This window comes from Rana temporaria, chromosome 3 (assembly GCF_905171775.1).
Source record: "Rana temporaria chromosome 3, aRanTem1.1, whole genome shotgun sequence".
Lineage (NCBI taxonomy): Eukaryota > Metazoa > Chordata > Amphibia > Anura > Ranidae > Rana > Rana temporaria.
This window is the reverse complement of record NC_053491.1, coordinates 200,221,410-200,241,880: the sequence shown is the minus strand read 5'-3', so window position 1 is coordinate 200,241,880 and position 20,471 is coordinate 200,221,410. Positions and strand designations below refer to the sequence as shown.

The window sequence follows — 20,471 nt, the reverse complement described above, 5'->3', positions numbered from 1 at the left end:
ATATTCAAGCTGGTTATTTGAATTCTCCCTGCCTAAGCTCTAGAAACTTCTTCTAGAGGCAAGGGGGCGCAATCAAATGCTCAGCCTGTGAAACCCTGATCAGACCAGACCAAACAATCACTGTTACCTTAATTGCAGAAGGAGCCAAAAACAAAATGTACCTAGCATCCTGGGCTAGAAGGGTGCTACATATACACACATCAATAATAAGGAAAAAGGAGTATGCACAGTTATGTTTCGAAGCAGGAAATTTAGGTTTTCTATGTGCAGGAAAGGAGTCCGGTTACACAACTCAGAATATAAATTTCATGAAAATATTATCTAGTTCCCCTTTAGCTAAAGTGGTCTTTTTTTTTTTTTTACCATGGTAATGGGCAGGAACATACAGAGGATATGTCAGCAAATTTTTGCTGTTGCTTAACTTACAATAGTTCAGGAAGTTGCAGTAAAATGGGAACTAAGCTCTTCGTTATATCATTTAAAGTGTTGGATTGCTGTTCAGTGTAGCACAGCTGCGGACATCTCCCACACCAGTCATCTATGGGCCATGTGCGGGGGAACAACAACTACAGGATGCCCATGTCTCCTTCTGCCAGCACTCTGCTGTGTCTTCTCATCAGATTTACAACAACAGATCCTGTGCTCAGTGAGGGATCCTTCAGATTCACTCATCCTATTCAAAACATTGCAACTGGGAGGGAACACGTTGTAGTAGCCACAGAAGACAATCTGCATCTCTTTAATCATAGGCTTGATATTGAGGCATTAAGACATCCAGGGTCACACGATGGAAGAAACAGAAGCTGTGAAGAAAAAGAAGACGCGTCACAGGTGTACTATAACAAAATTTTACTTGTGTATAATGATATTGTACTCAGTTGCTGGAATAAAAATTCAGGGGCGTGCAGGGAGTACAGTGTCAATAACCTGACTCTTCTTAAAGGATACGGTGATGAAATTGTATCATGTAACCCCGAGCATACTGCTGCAGGCTTCATTTTCCAAAAAGCCAACAAGATCTACTTTGTAACTGCTGCACCTTCCAAAAGGGAAACATCTGGAACAAGAACAGTGGTAATAAGAGAGAAGGGTGATGGTGACATATTTACATATAAAGACAAGGTTGAACTCAAGACTGTGTCAACTGTTCTAAACATTGTTGATGCATTTGAATGGAAGGGGAAGTTTATATTTCCATATTACCCATCTAATGAAATGAAGGCAAGACTGGTAGTTCTGGATTGTGAGGATTCAAGTCTTTCATTTAATTCTCAGTATAATCTGACATGTGGGACAGAGACGCAGAGAGGGGTGATTTTGTCTTCGTTTGCATTCGCCAGCTCTGGGAGTTTCTTCTGGGCTGGAATTTTTAGCACAAACAATAGTGCATCTCTCGATAAGACAGCTCTTTGCATCTACAACATCACTTTGCTGGAGAACAGATCCAAAGGTTGCATCTATACGGACTTTAATGTTAATAATGATTTCACCTGTGTGAGTATTAATACCATTTTATTCAATTCTTATTATACTTACAAAACCACTTGCTTAGGTCATAACTATTGCCACTGCTTTTGTCACTGTATTGATATTAACATTTGAAGCCCCGTACACACGATCGGAATTTTCCGATGGAAAAAGTCAGACAGAGACCATGTGTATGCCCCATCAGAGTTTTTCCATAGGATATTCCGAGGAATTCCGTCGGAGTTTAGATAGGAAACATGTTATCTTTTACTCTGATGGAATTCTGTCGGAGTTTAGATAGAGAACATGTTCTCTTTTACTCCGATGGAATTCTGTCGGAATTCCGATGTGAGTTTGGCCGAGCAAAAGCCGATCGTGCGTATGGGGCATAAGTCCGTTTCTGACCTTTATTACCTGTGTCCCACCATATATGGACCCATGAGTGTTGGGTATTCCCTAGCTGGTCTGTTTCAAGTATTTATTGCTTATATTTATCACCATAATTTAAATTTAAAAAAAAAATGTTCAATTGGGTCTGACCCATTTTTTGGATTGAGAAAGGGAGGGTTTTAACACCTGTCATTTTTTTCTGGCCGTGTCCCATTATGGATTTTTTCCTTGACTTTCTGTCCCATAGCCAAAGCAGAAAGTGAGAGGAAACTCATCCAAAGCATGGGCATCAAAATGTATGATTTTATTTCACTGGTGATAGTGATAAACAGGACAAATATAGAGGATGAATCTCTCTAACAGGGACACAGATTGCCATAAAAACTAAGGCTCGGTTCACACCTAATACTAAAGTGGCTCCCAGCAGGGGCCTGTGCGTCCTGGTTCATTGTTTCAGGTCCGATTTCAGCCCCAATTTTTGGCTGAATTCAGACCTGAAATCGACCAAAAGACGCACAGGACTCCTGTGCAAATTTGCACAAGACCTGCATTGGAGATATGTGAACTGGCTCCATAGAGAGCCGGTCACAATCCCTTGCTATTGCGAATTGGATGAGGGGATTCCGCATCCAATTGTGAACCCACTCTTAGCAGGTGAACCCACTCTATCGAAAAACTAAAATAAAAATGTTGCCTTCAGTTATACTTTAAAGTGGTTGTAAACCTCAGACATGAAATATGAACAAAGCATATTCCTCTATAGTGTGCACTTGTCTCAATTAAGAGCACTGAGTGTCATTTCTGTCTGCTGCTTTGTTCCTCTGCTATCAGCATGAATCGCTTCTGACAAGTTTTTCTGACACCAAGAGAAAAATAGTGACAAGGCAGGGCACAGCTTGTGATTAACAGCCTCAGCGTTGTTCCTGTGTGCCTATGGTGTCTCTTTCCTCCAATCAGCTCTCAGAGCTCTCCTCACTGAGCTCTAAAGAGTGTAACCAGCTCCCTGCTGCCTTTTTCTCGACTCTCGGACAAGCTTTATAAATTCAGCACTTTGAACAGTTGTAGAGAAGAGAGTGCTGCAGATAGACAGGTACAACTTATGTAAAAGTTGTAAAAGTATTCACCCCCTTGGCATTTTTCATGTTTTGTTGCCTCACAATCTGGAATTAACATGGATTGTTTGAGGATTTGCATCATTTAATTAAAAGAACATGCCAACAACTTTAAAGAAGTTTTTTGTTTATTGTGAAGCAAACAACAAATAGGACAAAATAATAGAAAAAGTCAATGTGCATAACTATTCACCCCCCTAAAGTCAATACTTTGTAGAAGCACCTTTTGCAGCTATCACAGCTCCAAGTCACTTTGGATAAGTCTCTATGAGCTTGCCACATCTTGCCACTGGGATTTTTGCCCATTCCTCCTTGCAAAATTGCTCCAGCTCCTTCAAGTTGGATGGTTTGTGCTTGTGAACAGCAATCTATAAGTCTGACCACACATTTTCTATTGGATTGAGGTCTGGGCTCTGACTAGGCCATTCCAACACATTTACATGTTTCCCCTAAACCACTCAAGTGTTGCTTTACCAGTGTGTTTGGGGTCATTGTCCTGCTGGAAGGTGAACCTCCATCCTAGCCTCAAATCACATACAGAGTGGTACAGGTTTTGCTCAACAATATCCCTGTATTTAGCACCAACCATCTTTTCCTCAACTCTGACCAGTTTCCCAGTCCTGACTGCTGAAAAACATCCCCACAGCAGGATGCTCTTTGAGTGATGTGATGTGTTGGGTTTGCGCCAGACATAGTGTTTTCTTTGATGGCCAAAAAGTAAAATGTTAGTCTCATCAGACCAGAGCACCTTCCTCCATACATTTTGGGAGTCTCCCACATGATTTTTCGCAAACTCAAAACATGCCATTTCGTTTTTGGCTGAAAGTAATGGCTTTCTTCTGGACACTCTGCTATAAAGCCCAACTCTATGGAGTATACGGCTTATTGTCGTCCTATGGTACAGATACTCCAGTCTCTGCTGGGAAACTCTGCAGCTCCTCCAGGGTTACCTTAGGTCTATGTGCTGCCTCTCTGATTAATGCCCTCCTAGCCCAGTCAGTGAGTTTTGGTGTGCGACCGTCTCTTGGCAAGTTTGCTGCTGGTCGGCAGGGAAAAGCATGAAGTGCGCTAGCATTTTCTGGTAGAGGTCTGTGCTGACTTTGGACTTGATAAAACACAGTGGACCAACACCAGCAAATCATCACTGACTGTGGAAACTTCGCACTGGACCTCATGCAAATTGGATTCTTTGCCTCTCCACTCTTCCTCCAGACTCTAGGACGTTGATTTCCAAATGAAATTTAACAATTTTCAGTCAGTGGTGATTTGGGGAGCCATGTCATCTGCTGATGTTGATTCACTGTGTTTTATCAAGTCCAAAGTCAGCGCAGCCATCTACCAGAAAATACTAGAGCATTTCATGCTTTATGGAGATGCTGATTTAGTTTTCCAGCTGGACTTGGCACCTGCCCACACTGCCAAAAGTACCAATACCTGGTTTAATGATCATGGTATCATTGTGCTTGATTAGCCAGCAAAAGGGAAACCTATTAGCAACGTATGTAGGAATAGGACACACCCCCTGACACGCCCCCTTAAAGGAGAATTACCCCAAAATGTTTTGGTTAAACCCAAAAGTGCTTTTTAGCATTACTATTCCTGTGTATTGGCTTTTGGAATTTACAAATGCAGCCACATCACTGCACCTGCACCCCTGCTGCAGGGAGACTGGAGAGTCCACTCACCCTCTGCTTCCCACTGCTGATCAACAATGGCCTTTGGGGAGAACCTACTGCTGATACTGCTAGCAGGGACTGAGCCACTGAGAGCAGGACACTAAGGCCGGGTACACACGAACAAACATGTACGGTGAAAGCGGTCCGTCGGACCGTTTTCACCGTACATGTCTGCCAGAGGGCTTCTGTACGATGGTTGTACACACCATCGTACAGAAGTCCGCGCGTAAACATTACGCGGGGCATGTCCGCGTCGTCGCCGCGACGATGACGCGGCGATGACGCGGAGACGTGGGCGGGCCTGCCATTTAAAGGCTTCCACGCATGCGTCGAAGTCATTCGACGCATGCGAGGGACGGCGGGCGCCTGGACATGTACGGTAGGTCTGTACTGACGACCGTACATGTCCGAGCGGGCAGGATTCCAGCGGACGGTTTTAAAACACGTCCAGGAATATTTGTCCGCTGGGAAAAGGCCCGGCGGGCAAATGTTTGCTGGAATTCGGCCCGCTCGCACCCACACACGACCAAACATGTCTGCTGAAACTGGCCCGCGGACCAGTTTCAGCATACATGTTTGGTCGTGTGTACGGGGCCTCAGTGTACCCAATCCATATTGCACCCTACACGGCACTTATTCCAAACCTAGACAGCACCTATACTACCCCTATGCACAAAATGCTCTTAAAGGGCCCTAGAGTTAGCCAGCTGAATAACAAAGAACTGCTGCTCCAGTCAACGGCGGATCCAGGGGGGGGGGCAACAGGGCAATTGCCCCCCCCCCGAGGCAATCATGTCACATTGGCTTTAAAAAAAAAAAAAAAAAAAAAAAAAATTTTCTTTTTTTTACTATTTTTTTTTAAACTGCTTTGTGGCAACGGCGGATCCAGGGGGGGGGGGGCAACATGGCAACATGGCAATTGCTCTCCCCCCGAGGCAATCATGTCACATTGGCTTTTAAACTGCTTTGCGGTGCCTGCAGCTCCCGCTGCCGAGTCTCTAACTCTCTCTCCCTCTCTCATCACCAGGGCTGGTAGGCTGCCTGTCCTGAGGCTGCTTTGAGCTGTAGCTGACTGCAGCGCTCCCCCTCTCTCCTGCGTGTATGACACCGGGCATCTCTGGCTGTGTGTGAGAGCTGGATCTGTGTTCGGCTGTGCTGCCTGTGCTAGACCTGCTCGTGTGATAGTAGATGGAACACTGATTGAATCAGTGTTTTGTCTATCACACAAGCCCGTCTAGGGTGGGACTTTGCTAGAGCCGAACACAGACCTACAGCTCCTGTTTGTTCCATGACACACGTCGGGAGAGGAGATACCTGCTGTGTGTGATCGAGGCAATGCCATGGTGAGTGCCATGCACAGTGTGGCTGCATTAATAGACAAAAGTGGGGCTGCATTCATATACAAAGTGGGGCTGCATTCATATACAAAGTGGGGCTGCATTCATATACAAAGTGGGGCTGCATTCATATACAAAGTGGGACTGCATTCATATACAAAAGTGGGACTGCATTCATATACAAAAGTGGGACTGCATTCATATACAAAAGTGGGACTGCATTCATATACAAAAGTGGGACTGCATTCATAGACACAAGTGGGGCTGCATTCATATACAAAAGTGGGGCTGCATTCATATACAAAAGTGGGGCTGCATTGATATACAAAAGTGGGGCTGCATTGATATACAAAAGTGGGGCTGCATTGATATACAAAAGTGGGTCTGCATTGATATACAAAAGTGGGTCTGCATTGATATACAAAAGTGGGTCTGCATTGATATACAAAAGTGGGTCTGCATTGATATACAAAAGTGGGTCTGCATTGATATACAAAAGTGGGTCTGCATTGATATACAAAAGTGGGTCTGCATTGATATACAAAAGTGGGTCTGCATTGATATACAAAAGTGGGTCTGCATTGATATACAAAAGTGGGACTGCATTGATATACAAAAGTGGGACTGCATTAATATACAAAAGTGGGACTGAATTTATACACAAAGGTGGGGCTGCATTCATATGCACAGTGAGGCTGCAATGGTGGGCACTGATGAGGCTGCATTGATCTCTTGTACCATGTGTTCAGTCTCTGACCATCTCTTATACCACGTCTGCAGTCTCTGACCATCCCTTGTACCATGCCTGCAGTCTCTGACCATCTCTTATACCACGTCTGCAGTCTCTGACCATCCCTTGTACCATGCCTGCAGTCTCTGACCATCTTTTATACCAGGTCTGCAGTCTCTGACCATCCCTTGTACCATGCCTGCAGTCTCTGACCATCTCTTATACCACGTCTGCAGTCTCTGACCATCCCTTGTACCACATCTGCAGTCTCTGACTATCCCTTGTACCATGTCTGCAGTCTCTGACCATCTCCTGTACCACGTCTGCAGTCTCTGACCATCTCTTATACCACTTCTGCAGTCTCTGACCATCCCTTGTACCATGCCTGCAGTCTCTGACCATCTCTTGTACCACGTCTGCAGTCTCTGACCATCTCTTGTACCATGTCTGCAGTCTCTGACCATCTCTTGTACCATGTCTGCAGTCTCTGACCATCTCTTGTACCATGTCTGCAGTCTCTGACCATCTCTTGTACCATGTCTGCAGTCCCTGACAATCGTCTACAAACTATGGGATAGATTTATGGCATTTATATTTAAATATTTTTTACTAGTAATGGCGGCGATCATTGATTTTTTAGCGGTACGGCAACATTGCAGCGGACACATCGGACACCTAATTGAGTTATGTAAGCAACACCTTATTTTCTGGCAGTGCCCCTCCCGAGACTAGACTCTGGATCCGCCCTTGGCTCCAGTAGTAATTATACTGCAAATCCCATTTGTTCCCCTGCCCCCTCCACTGCCATCCTCATTTTCTTTTGGACAGGGCATACCCAGTCAGTCTAGGACTAGCATCGCTGCCATAAATGCGCTCTGGTAGTATAGTTCCAGCACTCGGTAGATTAAACGTTACTACTGCTCACTGCTGCACTTGAGGTGGCCTTGCTACTGTTTATGCTGATCTGGATGCCAAATGTCATCTTATGCCTCATCCTTTCTGGTAATCACAATGTATGCTAAATTGTGTTATTACCATTGTTAATACATTTTATGTTTGGCTAGTTACCAACCATATTGCGTGAAAATATATTTAGTTTGTTGCCTGTTTTCTTTGATATAGCGCTACTACTGAGTACTAAGTGTTACGTTCAGTGATTTCCTGTGATAATGTATGTTTGTACACTCAACCTGGTGTGTTAGAGGGCAGTGAAGGCTGGTGCTCAACATTTTTGAGGGGGGCGCAAGCAAACGGAAAAAAAAAAAACAATTGCAGCCTCACTGTGCCCATCATACTCAGCTACTGTGCCCATCAATTGCAGCCACTGTGCCCATCAAAAGCAGCCACTGTGCCCATCAAAAGCAGCCACTGTGCCCATCAAATGCAGCCACTGTGCCATAAAATGCAGCCACTGTGCCATCAATTGTCACCACTGTTCCATGCCATCAATTGTCGCCACTGTGCCATCAATTGTCGCCACTGTGCCATGCCATCAAATGCAGCCACTGTGCCATGCCATCAAACGCAGCCACTGTGCCATCATTTATCACCACTGTGCCCATCAATTGTCACCACTGTGCCATGCCATCAAACGCAGCCACTGTGCCATCAATTGTCACCACTGTGCCCATCAATTGTCACCACTGTGCCATCAATTGTTACCACTGTGCCATCAATTGTCACCACTGTGCCCATCAATAATCAATTGGAGCCACTGTGCCATCAATTATAGCCACTGTGCCCATCAATTATAGCCACTGTGCCCATCAATTATAGCCACTGTGCCCTGTAAAATGCTGCCACTGTGCCCTGTAAAATGCTGCCACTGTGCCCTGTAAAACCTTTCTGGGGTCAGCCATCCTGCTTCCACCGTCCCTCGATGTCATCTCCCGCCCTCGATGACGCTTCAGCCAATCAGGTTACCAGTAACCAAAACCAGTGAACCTGATTGGCTAAGACGCCTGTCAGTGTTATCCAGGGAATGCACCCCCTGTGCATCCCCTGGATAACTATTTGGAAGCCGATAACAGCCTGAGGACTGTAATCGGAAAGCCTATCAGAGCCGCTGGCCGTTATTCAGATGGCCGGTGCTCAGTGGGAAAAGTGGGTGGCAGCAACAATACATAGATTCCTGCAATGCATGAATCTATGTACTGTTAGAGGGGCTGATGTTTTTTTGGAAGAGGTCAAGGCAAAGAACAGAGAACCCATCCTAATCAGCTGCTACAATGGGGGTAATGCTACAATCTGAGCTGATAAGGAATTTGATTGCACATTTATATAAAATCATGTCACTTTCACAATGTTGGGAAAATATAATAATTGTAAATATCTAAAGGCATGGGTTTTGCCTTTTCATTGTTTTCACAATTTGGTTACAATGGCCTTAAATCAGTAATTTAGGCTATATGTTTTGCTATTAGTTGGCATACATCTTGAAGAATTTGTGGTGTGCAAGTCGTATGGTATTTCAAAGAACTGAAACTTCCCCCTATCATTTATATGTGAAAGCATCTGCCGTTACATCCTGTATCGAAAGTAACAGCAGAAGAAGGTCATAAACGATGACATCCCATAACTCATGCAATTGTAGACACATTTGCTTGTATTATTAAAGAGAAGTGAGATTAAATAATCATGCTTTTTTGCACTATAGCAGATTTGATTCTTTATTATCATATATGCAGTTTATATTTGGACTGACTAAAAAACACATTCTGTATTTTCTTTTGGTATGTTGATATTTTGCACCTTTCTGATGAATTTTTCTGTAATTTGTTGATTTTAGGAAAATTATGATAATCCTTTGCCAATACATTCTAAACCAACAATTAGCCATGGAGACTTGACTTCAGTATATGTAATGGAAGTACAGAAGACATTGGTTCTGTTTCTTGGAACTGGAAATGGGCAGTTGCTTAAGGTGAATCAGAGAAGTCCACAGTTACTATAAACATAACATTAACGTTTATATAAAGCCAATGCTTTTTTTTTTCAAGGAATTGTAAAAGTGCTAAAACTTCTTGCTAATTTTTTACAGCACAAAACAACACAAATGTAGCACTAAAGAAACACATAGTTTTTATTTATGTAGATTGTAGGGGGGCCAGCTTGCTGAGCTAGAGAGGATCCACTCCTTTTGTTTGCCATGGCGCCACATTATCTTCTCTGGGACAGGAAGTAAAGGAAAATCTCCCCAATTGGATACTGAAAAAAAAAATGGTCGCGTGTAGGCAACGCGTTATGTGTATAAAAGACACCTGTCCACAGAATCTCTTTCTTCCATTCAAACCATCATAGGCAAGACCAAACACAACCCTATCCAACACAGTGAATACATCTTCACTCCTACCCACCTACACACCCCTCCCCTGCCAAAACACTTGTCAGCAAAACAAGTGACCTAATTTAAAGATTTTTCCTCTATTCCTGTTTCAGTGGCAATTAAAAATGTTGGATTTGCTAGTGAAAATGGCACTACGTGTAGGACAAATAGAGTGGGTTAATTTCCCCAGCAGTAGAATAGTTAGAATGACTGAAAACCTGACAGATCTTCTAACCTTTACACACTTCATCCATATAAAAAAAAAAATACTTTATATATACTTTTAAAATAGCAGATTTTCATAAATGTCCGTGGATGATTTTTTTTTACCCATACACTGTATAATTCTTTTCACAGCCAGTTATGAATAGTACATCCAGTGGTTGGTAATCCATTATTGTGTATGAGCCGTAAGATTACACAGCTGTAAAATATGAATGCTTCTGAAAGCTATGCTTCAATACACACACCACACATCATACACCATACTTGACACAAACACATACCAGTGTATATATTTGCCAGCACACCTCGAATCATCATATGTCATCTGAAAGTTTTATTAAAGAATGATCACATCACAGTGGACAAACTGTAATGTATTGGAACCACACATTATGGATTCCTTATGCCTCGTACACACGGCCAGTTTTCCCGTCGGCTTTTGGCCGGGAAAACTGCCATGGAGCACCGTGTGTGTGCTCCATGGCAGTTTTTCCAACAGGAAAACTGCCGGGAATCCCGGCGGGAAAAATTAGAACTGGCAGTTTTCCTATGGGAAACACTGCGGTGGAGCTTACACACGGCCAGGTTTCCTGGCCAAAGCTCTCATGGCAGTTTTTCTGTTAGGAAAACCAGCCTTGTGTAGGGGGGAAAAGCTGCCGAGCCGGTTCTCGGCTTTCCCCTCGGGTTTCCCGGTGGTAAAAATCCACCGGAAAACCGGTACGTGTATGCAGGGCATCAGGCTTGATTCACACCTAGGCATTTTTCGTGCTTTTTGCATTTTACAAATTTGCTCTACAGAACATGTTCCATAGGAAAACATGTTAAATGGGCTGTAGTTAAAATCTACAAAATGCAAAAAGCACAAAAAATGCATAGGTGTGAATCCAGCCTTAGTCAGGCATGTGATGACATGCCTGATGAAGGGTTCCTGTGTGACTCCAAAAATTTTTACTTTGTCCTTTGTGATGTGATTATTCTTCGATAAAACTTTCAGATGACATTTAATGATCTGTGGTATGCTGGCAAATATGTACATTAACCTGTGATGTCTCCATTGTAGCACCCTTTTATATAGGTTGCTAGTCAGTAGGGAAATGTAGTTTTTGGCTGGGTAGTAGTTATCCCAGTTTTTGATTTGTATAGTTGTGAACTGGATTTTCTCGCTAAGCTCATTTCACTGTTGTCAGTAGGTGTCACTGGGGGCTACTGATTATAGTATGAGGGTTCCCTGCCAGACTGAGTTATGAATATTCCTATCTCCCCCAGCTATCCCAGTAGGAGGTTCAAGCCACTGGGGCATGATGGTGGAAGGTTAAAAAAAAATGGGGAAGGCCATGTGCTCGCCCACTTGCCTCAGGCTAAGGCAGTGATGGTGAACCTTGGCACCCCAGATGTTTTGGAACTACATTTCCCATGATGCTCATGTTCTCTGTAGTGTAGTTGAGTATCATGGGAAATGTAGTTCCAAAACATCTGGGGTGCCAAGGTTTGCCATCACTGGGCTAAGGCCTGAGGAGCTGCTGTCTGGCTTTTCAAGCTGCTAGGTCCAGAAGGCCCACTGCGGCCTAGCTTGCCTATTTGGAGCACAAGACTACACGTCTGGCCCAAGAGAGTCACCATCTGGGAAAGCTGCATCTCTGAATGTTGTGCCACTGGTTAATTTGCTGTTTATCAGAATCCTGGCTGGGGCAGAGCCTAGGAGCCCTACCTATAACTACAGAAACAACCCGAGGACTTCACCCTTTAAGGATCCTGTCTAAGATTACTTTTCTAGAAGGCATCTGAAAGCTGAGTCTGGGTGGCTATCCCGCGGCTTCCTGAGTAAAAGACTGTCTGCAGATCTGAGTGACGTCTTTTTCTGTAAGGAGATAAGAACCAACGTAGTGTTATGGGGTACAGAATGCTTACCTACCCCCTAATCTGGCCTTTGCCCTCCAGTCTCAGGGGACAAGGTGCGCTATATTCTCATTTCTCAGGACAGTGAAGTTAGTGTTCGCTTCTTTAAATCTGCATTTATCTGAGTATCCCATGCCTTACATCTCTCCTCAGTTTACGTTTATTCAGCATTAAACTTTAAAAAAGACTAACCCCTAGAATGGTCACTGAGTCAGTGTGCGTGTTGGTGGGCTCTGCACAATCAGGAGAAGAACTCAGATTATCATCATTGTCTGGGTGAGTGTACTTTTATCATCTTTCATCATCATTAGTTATTGGCCCCTATAGGGGTACCGCTACACCAGTCTCCAACTGGCTGCAGCATCCGCTACTTCTGAGCCCATTCCAGGAGTGTGTGTGATGGGAATATTGACATTACAAACACATTCCATAGACCACATTCCAAAAGCACACTACACACCACATACCAAACACCAAACATACACACTACATGTGATGATGTTGTTGCCTTACTGACATCAAATAGCTTTTTTTTATGGTAATTATGCCCAAATGCAGGTTACTTTGGATTCAAACTATACAGCAAGCTGTCCAGAAGTTTTACATGAATTTGAGGATGAAGCTGCGGTCTTCAAAACAATGCACCTGGATCCTGTTAACGATACTTACCTGTATGTAGCCACTGTGAATGAGGTTGGTATTTTCTACTTGCTACAGTGATATCATAAACATATTCAAATTTTGCATGTTACTTCTAAGTTTTTAATGCAAAAGAAAATTACAATTTGAAGACCAATTTGAAGACCACAGACTTTTATTTTAGTTTCAAGAAAATTGCACCATTAATCTAACCTTAATATATATATTGTGAAAGGAAGTCAGGTAAATCTGGGGGTGTTGTCACAGACGGGAGATACATTTCTGCCTTGTTTAGAAACTTCACCAATTACTATCGGGTGTCAGCTGCAGAAGTAGCCAGAAAGGTTTAAGGACGTTGGATAGCTTCAGCTGTTCAGAATGAGGAAATTAAGGCCTCTATAAATTGTCCAGAGGATTACTACTCAATGCTGCATCCTGAGGCTTGTTGAGTTAAGGAGAGTAGTGAGCTGAGGAAGACTTCTGAAGGTGAAGTGGTAGTTGATATCTTTGCTGTGTGATAAGAAAATCAAAAAGACTATTGTTTTTTGCTGGAAGACCAGCAGTGTCTGCCCAGCAGTAGGCTGCGCCAGACTCCATAGGTAGGTTTCTGTGTTGTGAAGGTAGACGGCCCAAGTGGCCAGGGTTTTATTTTATGTTTTATTTTGTTTATGCTGTTTTGATGCTTGCACTTGTTTCCAGCAATATGGAAGAATAAACCATAACCCTTGTTTTTCAACCACCCACGGCTGCCTCTCTGTATAATTCAGTGTGTAGTGAACCCACTCAGGAGGTCACACACCCCGCTACCGAGCTAACCCCTACAATATATATATATATATATATATATATATATACATATATATATATATATATATATATAATATTTACAGTATCTCATAAAAGTGAGTACACCCCTCCCTTTTTTTGTTGACATTTTATTATATTCTTTCCTGTGACCACACTGAAGAAACGGCACTTTGCTACAATGTAAAGTAGTGAGTGTACAGCTTGTATAACAGTGTAAATTTGCTGTTCCCTCAAAAAAACTCAACACACAGCCATTAATGTCTAAATTTCTGGCAACAAAAATGAGTACACCCCTAAGTGAAAATGTCCAAATTGGGCACAAAGTGTCAATATTTTGTGTGGCCACCATTATTTTCCAGCACTGCTTTAACCCTCTTGGGCAAGGAGTACACCAGAGCTTCACAGGTTGCCACTGGAGTCTTCTTCCACTCCTAAATGATGACATCACAGAGCTGGTGGATGTTGGAGGCCTTGCGCTCCTCCACCTTCCTTTTGAGGATGCCCCACAGATGCTCAATAGGGTTTAGGTCTGGAGACATGCTTGTCCATCACCTTTACCCTCAGCTTCTTTAACTAGGCAGTGGTTGTCTTAGAGGTGTGTTTGCGGTCGTTATCATGCTGGCATACTGCGCTAAGGCCCAGTCTCCAGAAGGATGGGAGCATGCTCTGCTTCAGTATGTCACATGTTGGCATTCATGGTTCCTTCAATGAACTGTAGCTCTCCAGTGGCGGCGGCACTCATGCAGCCCCAAACCATGACACTCCCACCACCATGCTTGACTGTAGGCAAGACACACTTGTCTTTGTACTCCTCACCTGGTTGCCACCACACACGCTTGACACCATCTGAACCAAATCATTTTGTCTTGTTCTCATCAGACCACAGAACATGGTTCCAGTAATCCATGTCCTCAGTCTGCTTGTCTTCAGCAAACTGTTTGCTGGCTTTAATGTGGATCATCTTTATAAGAGGCTTCCTTCTGGGACAACAGCCATGCAGACCAATTTGATGCAGTGTGCGGCGTATGGTCTGAGCACTGACAGGTTGAACCCCCATCCCTTCAACCTCTGCAGCAATGCTGGCAGCACTCATATGTCTATTTCACAAGGACAACCTCTGTATATGACGCTGAGCATATGTACTCAACTTTTTTGGACGATCATGGCAAGGCCTGTTCTGAGTGGAACCTGTCCTGTTAAATCGCTGTATGGTCTTGGCCACTGTTCTGCATCTCAGTTTTATGGGTCTTGGCAATTTTCCTATAGCCTATGCCATCTTTATTTAGAGCAACAATTCTTTTTTCAGATCCTCAGAGAGTTCCTTGCCATGAGGTGTTGAACTTCCAGTGACCAATATGAGATTGTGAGAACGATAACACCAAATTTTACACACCTGCCCCCCTTTACACCTGAGACTTTGTAACACTAACGAGTCACATGACACCGGGAGGCAAAATGGCTAATTGGGCCCAATTTGGACATTTTCACTTAGGGGTGTACTCACTTTTTTTGCCAGCGGCTTAGACATGAATGACTGAGTTATTTTGAGGAGACAGCACAGTTTCACTGTTATACAAGCTGTACACTCATTACTTTACATTGTAGCAAAGTGTAATTTCTTCAGAGTTGTCACATGAAAAGATATATTAAAATATTTACAAAATGTGAGGGGTGTACTCACTTTTGTGAGATACTTTAATTTTATATATATATATATATATATATATATATACACACACACACACACACATACACACACACACACACATATATATATATATATATATATATATATATATATATATATATGCACAGTACTGTACAAAAGTTTTAGGCAGGTGTGAAAAAATGCAAATTAGGAATGCTTTCTGAAATAGAAGTGTTAATAGCAGGGTGGATTTGATTTAATTCAAGTCAATTTAAATCACTAGTAAAAAGGCTTGAATTAAATCAACTCGATTTAAATCATAATTTTTAAAGAGCAACTGTCATCTCCGTCCTGCAGTGGCTCCTCCTCTGACCCGCTGTTGACTCACCAACAGTCTCTTTCACCTTAATGGGACAGCTGGTGATGCGGCAGTGACACAACAAGGTGAGGGATGTGGCAGCAGCAGATGAGTGGATGCCCGCTAACAGGCGCTGCCATGATGGATCTGAAATGACAGGTGCACTTTAAATGTAAGGAATTATTCTTGCCGATAGTTGGAATCTTTAATATTTGCAAAATGATCAAAATGAAGGTTTCCTATTTAGATTAATAAGCTGTCAGGTCAGGGTGGATAAAAATAGATGATTTAAAAAAAAAATCAGATTTATTTTTTATTTTTATCAAATTAATTTTAATTAAATGCTTTTGGAGTAAAAATCTATCTAAATATAGTATTTCTTTTAAGATATATTAATAATTTAGTTTATTCAGCATGAAATGGAGCTAAGTTATATAGCATGAGGCTGTATATTCAAACTCATTCAATGAATCCACGCTCTGCAAGCTGAGATAACATGCACTGCATTGATGCATTCACACAATTTCACAGTAACCATGAGATAAATCAGTTCTGATATCCCTGTTTTACTAACCTGATAGCTTATTATTATAAATAACAAAACCTTAATTTAGTTAATTTTACAAATATTAACTACCAGCAAGAATAAGTTCTTACATTTAAAGAGCACCTGTCATTTCAGATCCATCATGGCAGCGCCTGTTAGCGGGCATCCTCTCACCTGCTGCCGCCACGTCCCTCACCTTGTTGTGTCACTGCCGCATCACCAGCCGTCCCATTAAAGTGAATGGGACTGTCGGTGAGTTAACAGCGGGCCAGAGGAGAAGCCGCTGTGGGACAGAGATGACAGTTGATCTTTAAAAATTGTGATTTAAATCGAGTTGATTTAAATCAAGCCTTTTTACTAGTGATTTAAATAATGATTTAAATCGACTTGATTTAAATAAAATCCACCCTGTGTCAGGTTAGTAAAACAGCAATATCAAAACCGATTCAATCATACAGTTTGTAATGTATATAGCTTTGCAAAACAATGAGATAAAAGAATAATCCTGAAATTTATTTTATCTCATGGTTATTGTGAAATTGTGTGAATGCATAAATTGTGTGAAATTGTGTGAATCAATGTTATCTCAGGTTGCAGAGCTTGGTTTAATTGAATGAGTTTACCAAAAATTGCAGAATATGCAGCCTCATGCTACATAACTAAGCTCCATTTCATGCTGAATAAACGAAATTATCAATATATCTTAAATAGAAAATTATCTTTAGATAGATTTTTACTTTACTGTAAAGCATTTTATTAAAATAAATTTGATAAAAATCAAAAAAATCTGATTTAAATAAAAAAAATCTGATATAAATCAAACAAATCTGATTTTTTTAAATCATCAATTTTTAACCACCCTGGTTAATAGCTTATTCTTTTATCAATTAACAAATGTAAAAGTAAATGAACAGAAGAGATATCCAAATTAAATCAATATTTGGTGTGGCCACCCTTTGCCTTCAAAATAGTCTCAATCCTTGCATTCTTCTAGGTACACTTGCACACAGATTTTGTAGGAACTCAGCAGGTAGGTTGTCCAAACATCTTGGAGAACTGACCACAGATCTTCTGTCTGATGTAGGTCATCTCAAATCCTGTCCTTTTATCCCAGACAGACTCAATAATGTTAAGATCAGGGCTATATGGGAGCCAAACCATCACTTTCAGGACTCCTTGTTCTTCTTTAAACTGAAGTTATTTCTTAAAGTATAAGTCCACCCTACTACTAAAATCTAAAGACATCCACAATCTAACACTAACCTATCTAATCCTGTAAAGAAGAAATAAGTGTACATACCTTCTTTAAAGCCAATTCGGTCCGGTCTCTGGCGGCGGAAGTTCTGCAGAGGACTCAGCCAACAATGACTGGGAAATTAATGGGTGACATCACCCAAAGAGTTACTATGGGGCTTCCATTTTTGTCTGTGTCCTCTGCATTGGATTTCTCTTCTGTTCATTTATATTTTGTTAAAGGAGTTGTAAAGGTTAATTTTTTATTTTCTAAATAGGTTCCTTTAACCTCCCTAGCGGTATGATTATTTCATAAAAAAGGTGCTGAAAGCGGTACCATTATTTGCAAGGAAATTTGGCGTTTTTTTAACTGTAGGCCTGTAATTCTTAGGAATAACTCACTTAAATCTGACCAAACAAGAGTCTAGGCATCCCGGGTATGATTTTTTTTTAAAAAACAAAATTATAAATTATAATTATAATATAATAAATAATTATAAATAATTATAACAAATAATAATATAATTCTAATAAAAATTATTCAATAATGTAATCAACTCAAAATCACAGAAATTTGCTCAGTTGCAGAATTGTCGCTGTCATTACTTTTATTTTTTTATGACGAATTTCCCCACAAATCGCTATCGCACAATTCTGCAAGTGATTATAATTTATTATCGCTGTTTTCTAGCTGATCTAAAACCATTTTTGACATAAAGGGACACTTTTGGTTGCTATGGACAATCTACAGTTTGCAGGCAGAAAGAAAGGTTTTTATTATATAAAAGTACATGTAGGGCACTGGGCAGACCACTAGGGACAAGGGGGGTGTGTATTTTTTACATACAGTACTGTAATCTATAAGATCTATAAGATTACAGTATACTGTATGTAAGGTGTTTGTTTACCTTTTTGAATTTGGCGCCGTTCTCCGCTCCCGTGCATCGTAACGTCGCAGGGAACGGAGATCGGCAGCACACAGAGGCACTGTGTGAATCAAGCGAGCACCCGCTCGCTCACACAGCACGGTGGCATCACTGGATCCAGGGACAAGGTAAGTAAACCAAGCTTGTGGATTCAGCGAGGCGAGCCCGAGTCTGACTCGGGGTTACCGATCGCGACACAAAAATTTAACCCCGAGTCAGACTCGGGAATACCGCCGGGGGGGTTAAGCTAGTGTATTGTTGGTTCACTTACTTTTTCCTTTGATTTCCCTTCTAAATGTTTTTTCTTCTTTGTTTTCTTTGTCTGAATTTCTCACTTCCTGTTCCTCCTCAGTAGCTTGTTCAGTAAGCTGTTCTGGCTGACTAAACACCGCTCGGATGATAGTGGCAAGTTTACTGAGGAGAAACAGGAAGTGAGAAATTCAGACAAAGAAAAAAAAATTAGAAGGGAAATCGAAGGAAAAGGTAAGTGAACCAATAATGCACTAGCTTAAATGAACCTATTTAGAGAATAAAAAACAAACCTTTACAACCCCTTTAACTGATAAAAATCAACTAGTAACACTTCTATTTCTGAAAGAATTCCTACTTTACAGAAATGTTTCACACCTGTATGAATATATACGTATATTAGAGGCACTGTGTGAAATTAGGCATATAGATTGCCTAAGCATTCCAATGAACACCAAATTTCACACATTACATGGAACATATAAATTGCATAATCTTAACAGTTACCGCAGTAATCATCACAATGGTTACTGCTGTAGTCATCTCATAAGCAGAGTCAGAGTACAATAATACATTTAGTCACACATTGTCAAAATGACAGAAATAGCATAAGAAACAATATAGCTGAAAACATTGTGTACATTTCTTCAACATGGCTTTACGCACACAATGTAGATTCCACATGACTAACATATGGAAACAATTGTTAGAATTGTATTTTGCCCAAAACTGTTATTTTAGGTTTTTGATGGATAACTGAGAGTTAAATAACTTATCAATCTTTTATATTTCTTGGGGACTCTATTGATAAAAGCTCTGCCCTTGAGCTACTGCTGGCCGTTAATCCTGATTCACACCTATGCAGGTTGCAGTTTGCATATTTCAGGTGCATTTTGCATCTTTCAATACACGTTTTTGATCCATTGATGTCTATGAAACCAAAAACCAGAAAAAAGTCCCTGGTCCTTCCCATAAAATGCACAGATGTGAACGTGACCCATAGGAAACCATGGTAAATGGACTGTAGTGTGTTTCTGCAAAACTGAAAATGCACTTAAAAATGCATAGGTGTGACCCAGGCCTTAGGCTGGATTCACACCTATGCATTTTTAGTGCGTTTTGCATTTTGCAGATTTGCACTACAGAACGTGTTCCATAGGAAACCATGTTAGATGTACTGTAGTGCAAATCTGTAAAATGCAAAAAGTACAAAAAACGCATAGGTGTCAATCCAGCCTAAGGGGTCCCACTTCCTTTGCTAGATGTCCTAATTATAATTAAGGAGAATGCAACAGGAGGTTATGAATTACACAAAGGTTCACAGAGCTCCGAATTAGGGCAGAAAGCTTATTTCTGTAGGAATATTCAGGCCATACAGTATAACAAGCCACTGAATTCCAGATTACACATATTCAAAGAAAATTTGCAGTGGCTTCATGATAATAAAGACTGTGGAAACAGTAGCATCACTAGGGTTGGTGTCACCCAGTGCGGAAAAAATTAGGTGTCACCCAGTGCGGAAAAAATTAGGTGTCACCCCCCTCCACCAACTATAGTCCCCCTTCCTCAGTACAGACCCCCCCGTCAGTGCAGACCACCCCCTCCATCAGTGCAGACCCCCCTCCCCCCTCCATCAGTGCAGACCCCCTCAGTGCAGACCACCCCCTCCATCAGTGCAGACCCCCATCAGTGCAAACCACCCCCCTCCATCAGTGCAGACCCCTATCAGTGCAGACCACCCCCCTCCATCAGTGCAGACCCCCTCCATCAGTGCAGACCACCCCCTCCATCAGTACAGACCACCCCCTCCATCAGTGCAGACCCCCCTCCATCAGTGCAGACCACCCCCTTCCATCAGTGCAGAACCCCCTCCATCAGTTCAGACCCCCCCAGTAAAGACCACCCC

General features: G+C 42.0%; 1 protein-coding gene across 1 annotated transcript in view; it reads left to right on the top strand.

Moving 5' to 3' along the window:
- Positions 1–450: 450 nt before the first annotated feature.
- PLXNC1 (plexin C1) overlaps positions 451–20,471 on the top strand; it is a 151,119-nt gene continuing 131,098 nt past the window's right edge. The window contains exons 1-3 of the mRNA XM_040344126.1: positions 451–1,494; positions 9,501–9,635; positions 12,717–12,851. Of these exons, the coding sequence (XP_040200060.1) occupies positions 541–1,494; positions 9,501–9,635; positions 12,717–12,851 (1,224 nt within the window). The 5' untranslated portion in view covers positions 451–540. The remainder of the gene's footprint in view (positions 1,495–9,500; positions 9,636–12,716; positions 12,852–20,471) is intronic.